The following is an 8,393-nucleotide window of genomic DNA, read 5'->3' on the forward strand; positions in this document are numbered from 1 at the left end:
GCTCAGTGCGGAGCGAGCACACTTCCAGGTCGCTGGGTCTGTAGCCAACGCCGTGCGTTTTTATTCCAGGCACAGAAGGACCTGAAGAAGGACCGGCCCCTGGTGCGCCGCAAGTCCGAGCTGCCCCAGGACCTGCACACCAAGAGCGCCCTGGAGGCCCACGGCCGCGCTGAGGAGCTGGTCCCCCAGGACGGGCGCTAGCCCCGACGCCGTGCGGGCGCCCGTCCTGCTCCGATCTGTAGAAAATACACGCTCTCTGTGCCGTACAAATCAGCTACACCCGAGTCAAAGCTCTCTCCAGCCCCGTTCTGTAGGCATAACATCCTTCCGCCTCAGCTCGAGACTAGGAGTTCAAACAATGGTGACCACCCAGCGCCACGTGCCGCCCATGGTGTCCCCTGCACGGTCCCAAGTAAGCCGGTTTTCCAAAATCGGAGCGAAGGAAAGCACCCTAGTCGTCATCTTCACGTTCTCCCCAAATGGAATTTGCGATCATTTAAGATAGGTGGTCCAGTGATAATATCAATGTTTTTCAAATCAAAGGAGCACTTTAAAAAAAGTATTACCTATTTTGTAAGACTTTACAACCCTTGAGATTGTTTCCACGTGATTGTTAACGCCAGCAGTTTCTTTCTGGGGTTTTTTGGTTTGTTTTTGTTTTTTAATCTCATTGAAGTGGTTCTTTGCTGTCATCCTTCCAACACAGCTCAACTGGGAAAGTGACACGACAATCCCCGGCCGCTGTCTTTTCCTAAGGTACTGCTTTACTTTGACCAATACCATGCGTACCACGTCCTGCTGCTTCTGTGTATTGCTAAAGCCATATTGCCAAGTCTGCGTTCCAGGACCAGGACCCGGGAGTGAGCTCGTAGGAGAGATTTGTTTTAGAAAGAGCTTTCTCTTGACTGGAATTGGAATGTTAAAGTGACGTGTTCGTGTTTTACTCTTTGCAGAATGATTTCTCTCTACTTACACGTTGTGGCCCTTGAACAAGGCTCTTCATTAATAAAATTATATTCTCTGAGAATTCCACATTTTGTAGAAAATTAGGACGAGATCATTTTGAGTGAGGCCAGCTCTCGGCCTGATGCAGGCCACCGCTGTCTTTGGGCAAAAGTAGCAGAAACAGTGCTGTGGGCAGGCACCGCCCCCTCCCCACAGTGTGGCCCTGAGGGCTTCGTGGAGGAGGCAGCAGCAACGGCTTCCAAGGAGTCTCTTTCTGTTGAAAAGAGCGCACGTAATAGATGCCTCATAAGGAAAATACAGCGTCTTGAGTTTTCATCGGTCTTCAATGCTGCTAAATATTTCAGACTTCCTTGCATGTATTAAGCTTTTTGTTTTTGATGGAACAGCACGAGGAGAAAAATCTTTAAACTTAATGCTTTGTTCTTTATTTCTCTCCGGGTGGCCAGTATTTTGACTTACTTATCCTGCTTGAAAGCTATTTGAGATGCGTACTGCTGCTCTAAACCAGTGATTCTAGTTTCTTCTGTCTCTGGCATAAGATTCTATAACTTGATGTTAAATGTCTTGATGCATCAAAGGTAAAACGTGGCTTCTTTCAGGATCTGTTTTTTAGTTGAGGTCTCGGGAATCCACTCAGACATTGTGAGAAGTGGCCATGGTTCCCTGTGCAGCTGTGGTACCTGCTGCCCGTTGGTTTCACTTAAATCCTTTGATGATGTTTATTTCCTTGTTTCCTGTAGGAAAATCATTTGGAGGGAGGGGATTTCTTGTGTTCAAAGCAAGTACTAAATTAGAAGGCTGCCCCAGCTGAAAGGGGAGAAGCCCGCTTTGTGAGGAGGAACACTTCCTGAGAAACTTGACAAGTATCCATCCACTTTACCATGATGAAATTTATCATTTAAAAAAAGTTTAGATGCCTTCTCCTTTTGAGGGAAAAAGGGTGCTTTTTATTGTATAAAGCAGCGTCTTATGTATTTTGATAAACCATTGTTTGAACTTCCGTCTTTAGCTGATAGATTCTCAGATACACTTGATTTGGATGTTCTCAGTTATGTTTGTGACAGAGGTTTCTGGGAAGCCTCTCCTCTTGCCCTAGGGAAAAAGCAAAATCTCAGTGTTTGGGTGATGTGGAAAGCTCAGCGTATAAGAACATCTTTTTGTCTAGGTTTTACTTCTGCTCTTTATTGAAGACAAACATTCACCAAAAAGGGAGAAAAAAAAAAGTTTTGAGAGAAACTAATTTTCTTTGACAAGAGTATTATTTAATATTTTGGCCTATGAAAGTTTTCCTAGTTAGTACTCAGATTCCATGTGCTAATTGTTCAACTGACATATTATTACATAGATACACTGTTTATTCTGTACCAAATTGATTTCAGAAGTACTACATTGAAAATAAACTGGTGACTGTTTTTCTTCATAAAGTTCTGCGTTTGGCATCTTCACTCTTCCTGAAATGTATCTGTACATCAGAAATGTCACTATTCCGAGTGTCTTTTTAGTGCAGCTTTAGTACGGCTTCCTTTTAATATTGTACATACATTGTACCTTTGTTTTATGGTAATGAGTAATAAAAATGTAGACTTCATATTTTGTACAAAATGTCCTATGTACAGAATAAAAAAAGTTCATAGAAACAGCAAAAATAGGTAAGTGGCACAATTATTTTTCTTTAGAAAATATCTGTAACTTTATGCTTTAGTGAAATGTTAAGTACCTACATATTTTTTAACATTTTGTAATTCAAAACTTTTTGTTTTGACATTGTTTATGAAGAGAAACTTCATACACTTGCCATTTAATATGCTCTTTTATCTAATTTTAAAAAAAACTCTAAAAATGGTGTATTATATGGACTAAATAAAGAACATGTGAATTTCACTGCTCATCATGACGCTAAATTTAGCCATGGTGTTGGGCAAGCCGGTTCTGACCTCTGTCCGGCGACGGTTAGGGGCAGGGCGGCCCCGCCAGGGATACCGGCTGGAAGTCCCTCACTCAGCACTGGCTGGGCGCCCACCCTGCCGTCCGTCACAGCCACGTCTTTGCTGAGCCCTCTGTTAAGATCATTTTTCTACTTTTCTAATGGGAAAAAGTAGAGATGACCTTTTAACGACCACCTCTTGTTTTGTGAGTAGGCAAATGTGAATCAGAACACAGTTTATAGAAATGGAATTATCTGAGCCCTAACCAGGATGTTTAAAATTATTCCTGAAGAGACACTGAAGTCCTGGGAACAGAGTCGTGTGGCTGAGACTACGAGTTTGGGATCCTCGCTGCTCCACCCCTTCTTACTGGGGCCTCGCTGTCCTCACCGGTGCTGTTACCGGAAGGTCGCTGGGGGCAGGTCCAGGATCAAGTTGCTCCGTCCCGTCACTGCGATGACCTCGGCCTCCCAGCAGGCGGGCTGTGACCCAAGCCCCTCAGTTCCTTTATCTGCCAAACGGTCCCTGTGACTCCCCCCACCCCAGGACAGAAGTGCAGATGTCGCCGTTGGAGCTGGGGTGCAGTGACAAAGCCAGGGGATGTCCCCGGGTGTCTGTGGCCTGAGCATCTGGTGATGGGGGCTGTTCTGGAGACACACACATACCCCGCTTCCACCTCGGAGCAGGCGCCCGGGTCTGAAGGCACTTCAGCCCGCGTGCACCTGCGGAAACTGCTGTGTCCTCAGGCCAGGCCTGCCTGTTCCCACACCCCGCTGGCTTGCTCGCTCGCTCTGACACAGACACACCCCGATGTGCTCACACTGGCACTGCACACAGAGTCAGAATATGCAGGCGAGGGGGCACTGGGCAAGGGGCCGGGTAGGGCGGACCCCGGCACCAAAATGTCACAGTGAGAAGCCAGGCTAAGGCTGATCTCCGTCAGGGCTGGCAACCTGACTAGAGTCTTCATTGCTGTCTCCAAGTGCATTTTCTAGAAACCTGCCTCAAATTAATTGTAAATTCAAGGGCGCCTGCTGACTCCCTCCTGCAGCCCCAAGGCCCACTCCGGCTGGCTGTGAGCTGAAGCGCCCACTCCCAGCCCAAGCAGGCAAGAGCCCCAGGGAAGCTGTTCTGCACACGCCAGCTTGGAGGGTGTGCAGACCTTACCGAAAACGGTCCTCGTCAGCAGTTACCGCGGGGTGAGCGCACCGACACCAGAGTAAGGGCGCCTCCCCCCGACCGGGAGTCCAGCCTCCCGCAAGCCGCCGAGCCGGGCCCCGGTGTGCGCCACGCCGCGGCTGGCCAGGAGCCAAGGGCAAGGCATAGCCAGAGCAAGTGTTACTGGTGAATGAACAGCTCTAAAGCTTTCTTTTTTTCAGTGTTGTCAGAATCCAGATGCTTCCGTAGTGAACGCTCTTACCAGGAAACCTAGAGGTTGCTTCTTTCAGAAATATTTCTTCTTGCGTTTCAAGAAGACTGGAATAAAAAGACTTCCTGGTGGTCCAGTGGGTAAGACTCCACGTTCCCCATGCAGGGGGCCCGGGTTCGATCCCTGGTCGGGGAACTAGATCCCACACGCCGCAACTAAGACCCGGCGCAGCCAAAACAAATAAGTAAATAAATAAATATGATTTTTTAGAAGGCCTGCTGTGGAGAATGAACTTGAGCAAAACCCAACTCCAGGGCAGGTGGCGGTAACAGGCACCATGGGCCGGGGGAGAAACAGGCCTCCCCAGACCCCGCGCCCAGCCTGACACTTCTGAGACCGTCCGTGGGAGGGCTGTTGGCAAGTTAGGGGCGTCCCCGAGAGCACGCTCAGGTGCACTAATTCCCTGGCAGTACACGCACACGTGAGCTTAATTCCCTGGCAGTACACGCACAAGTGAGCACAGCTCTTGTACTCACGGTGACGATGTATGACAGCGAAAGGGTCCAGATGGAAATCAGCGCGGGGAGAGATGCACGGGCCAGCGGGGTGGTCCGGAGACCCGGCTCGGAGCTCGCCACCGTCCCCTCCCCATGGAGTCGTGCGGACAGCCCACTCCTCCCAGCCAGTGTGGCCTCAGCCTTGGCGTCCGGGGGTCGGTCACATTGACTGGCTGACTAGCGTCCAGCCCCTCCAAAGGTGGAGCTGATTCCGTGCGGTCCGAGCCCCCCAGCCCAAATCCCACTGTTAGCACAGACTATCCAGCGAGGCCCAAGGCCCCCGGGCCAACACGGACACCATCATCAGGCAGGACCTTCCCAGGGCTTAGAGGTGACCTGCCGGGAGCAAAGGGCAGACCCCTGTTTGGGCAAGGAGAGCTCTTCGGGGCACAGCTGCCTGGCCATCGAGGAGCTGGAAGCACAGAGAGGTTCGTTAACCGGCCCGGCCACGGTGAGCACGGGGAGAGAAGGGGGCCGGCGGCTCATGCGTGCACGGCCTCTGACTCAAAGCTCTTCCCGCCGCACAGCCACTTGCAAACGGAGAGGAAGGGGCTGCGGCTAAACTGTGAGAAGTAGACGCTTCCAGAGACGAGATTCGTCAGCTGCCCGGCGGAAGGACAGAACCTAAAGAGTCGGGGCAGGTCTCCATCGTCCTAAGAGGCAGTAGCTCCAAACCTTGAAATGGCTGAGGGATGACTTGCATTTAATACCAACATCAAATAAATATGGAACTACGCCTTGCTTTATTTTTCTCCCCTTCAACTCAGAGTCTGAATGTGGGGGAAATGTGTTCATTGCTCCCTAGGCATCTAGAATAGGCCATTTGGCAAAGGACATGCTGGTAATGAGTAGCGGAAGGGGAGGTGTCTAGGTAACCAGTCGTCTCGGTTATCAGTCTGGCAAGGTAAGGGCCCAGGCAAAGTCTCCAGGGTGGGAATCTCTGGCAAAAGAGACTTCCTGACTTCACTTACTCATTCATAACACAATGAACAGGCCCACTGCCCAAACCAAGAAGCAATCCAGTAACCGTAACTTACATCTACGTCCCTCACGAGCTTTCTTCTCCAGCCTGGAGACTGGCATGACTTCATCCCATAGCAACTTGTTTCGTGGGTGAGGAGACCCAGGTCCCTGGAGGCTCAGTGAGCGTAAAAGCCACGTCTCCCAATTCCTGGCCCCTTGCTCGTGCCGACATGATTTGAGACCCCAGATCTTCTCCACCTAAGGTGATGCTGGGACCGTGTCGTATCTCTGATGGCTGTGCACGGGTTCCCACCACCAGTCTGCACACACCAGTGCTGGGCATGATAAAGGGCTCCCCCGTACTCAAGACGAAAGGGCAACGAGCCGGTTCCCTTCCATTAAAGCCCTATCTACCCTTTAACTGACATGCTTTTCCTCCACTCTTGGCATTAAACCTTCAGGAAATGGCAAGCAGGACTTCCCTGCTGGCGCAGTGGTTAAGAATCCTCCTGCCAACACAGGGGACACGGGTTCGATCCCTGGTCCAGGAAGATCCCACGTGCCACGGAGCAACTAAGCCCGTGCGCCACAACTACTGAGCCTGCGCTCTAGAGCCCGTGAGCCACAGTTACTGAAGTCCGCGCGCCTAGAGCCCGTGCTCCGCAACAAGAGAGGCCACCGCAATGAGAAGCCCGCGCACCGCAACGAAGAGCAGCGCCCCCCCCACCGCCGCTCGCTGCAACTAGAGAAAGCGCATGCGCAGGAACGAAGCCCCCCACACAGCCAAAAATAAATAAATAAAATTTATTTATTTATTTATTTATTTAAAAATTTTAAAAAATTTTTAAATAGCAGTTTCTTAGTAATTCCCTACTTGAAAACAGTTGGCAATACCGTGTGCCACCCTCCACCACCCGGAAAAAAATAATATGGCAACAGGGCAGATCAGCCTCCTGACCTGTGGAATCTGGAATTCTGGGAACCCCTGGTCTAGTTCAAAACCCTTGTTTTACAGAAAATGAAATAGACCCAGAGACAGGAAAGCCCGGAACTAGTGGACGCTGGCACCCGGCCCATCGTACGTATTTAATGGGATCTCAGAGTTGTGTGCTTGTGGGGTCGTCCTTTATGTTGCCTGCCACTTGCATTCTTTCTAGGTTGTGAATTTTTTAAATATCTCTAGGAAAATGTAAGATTTACTTGAGATAGGCAACAAGCTTCATATGGAAATGTTTTTAACAAGTAAAAATTTAGGTATTTCCTGAATAGAAAAAAATGCCATATTAAAATCCAAGTTTCTCAGAACATTTGAGGAAAGCTTTTTGGAATCATCCGTGCATTGTACAGGATGTACCAGAAATGCTCAGTCATTTATAACCACACATTTTCTATTTTTTTAAAAAAAAAAGGTACCCATATTTTTCACCCGTTGATCTTGCAAAACTTGAGTATAAAAAAATTAAAATCAAACACAGGCCCCCTAGGGTGAAGACTTGACCCAAGTGAAGACAGTGGAGAGAATTCCAATCAACAGATGTCTGTGCGCGTGTGGGCGCTGGGCCCTCAGGGTGCCTGGGACAGTCTTGACACCCACACACAGAGGGGCCGGTGCTGGCAGGACAGGCCACACCCGCCTGCCACCTCCCAGCCACGACCCTGCACTCGTCTTCATCCCAGGAATTGGTGCTGTCACCACTGCTGGTCAAACCCGGAACACAGCCTGGATTCTCCCCCACTAGGGATTCTTAAATCCCAGAGACCGCGCCTCCCAGGTGCATCTCTGTCCAACTGCCTTGCCCCAGCTTCCATCATCCCCTAGACAGTGTGACAGCTTTCTCTCCAGAGCATCTTAAACGGTGATCACGTCACCCTCTTGCTTAAAACCCTTGAGTGGCTTCACATGGCACTTAAATAAAGCCTGAACTCCTTGCCATGGAGATAAGAATCTCTGATCTGACTCCTGCTGACCTCTGCAACCCGTGTTCAATGTGTTCCATCAGTGGCCTCCACGTCTCACCCGATGATCTCTTTCCCACCGCAGGGCCTTTGCACAGGCTGTCATGCCCATCCCATCCCCCAAAGTGGCCTGGCTGACTTCTTTTTATCCCGCCAGTCTAGACGGCAATGTTTTCTCTGAAAGAGTCCTTCTCTGACCACCCTATCGAGTTGGACACCCCCGTTACCCTCAGCCCACCCCCTTTCCTTCAGAGCCCTGATACAATTTGTAATTATATTTGTTTCTTAGTTAAGCGCCTCCACCATCAGACAGGGACCTCATCTGCTTTTTCATCGTGTGTCCCCAGTGCCCAGCTCTGCCCCTGGTGCAGACTTTGCTCACTTTGTCAGGCGGATGAAGGTGCAAAATGCTGGGATGCCCGCCGGGGAGGGGCTGGGCCCCTGAAGGAGGCAGGCCGTGGGGAAGGGAGTCTCGCTCACTGCTCATCCCATCCCGGGGTTTATGGATGGGCCAGACAGTAATGGTGGTGACGAGCTTCACAGACATCCTGCTTGTACGGAGAGATGCCCAACAAGTCAGGATCACGACAGGGAGAGGGCGGGGCGCTGCAGGGGACGTCTCATTGGGTTCCGCTCAGTGAGGGTGGAAAATGTTCC

At 50.2% G+C, this 8,393-nt stretch overlaps 1 protein-coding gene across 8 annotated transcripts in view; it reads left to right on the top strand.

Annotated features, from left to right (window-relative positions):
* PPP2R5C (protein phosphatase 2 regulatory subunit B'gamma) overlaps positions 1–2,554 on the top strand; it is a 134,266-nt gene extending 131,712 nt beyond the window's left edge. For all 8 annotated transcript variants that reach the window (XM_007178853.3, XM_057542151.1, XM_057542153.1 and 5 more), the window contains one exon: positions 70–2,554. In XM_007178853.3, coding sequence (XP_007178915.1) covers positions 70–201 — 132 coding nt within the window. In that variant the 3' untranslated portion in view covers positions 202–2,554. The remainder of the gene's footprint in view (positions 1–69) is intronic.
* Positions 2,555–8,393: the final 5,839 nt, after the last annotated feature.

This window comes from Balaenoptera acutorostrata, chromosome 3 (assembly GCF_949987535.1).
Source record: "Balaenoptera acutorostrata chromosome 3, mBalAcu1.1, whole genome shotgun sequence".
Lineage (NCBI taxonomy): Eukaryota > Metazoa > Chordata > Mammalia > Artiodactyla > Balaenopteridae > Balaenoptera > Balaenoptera acutorostrata.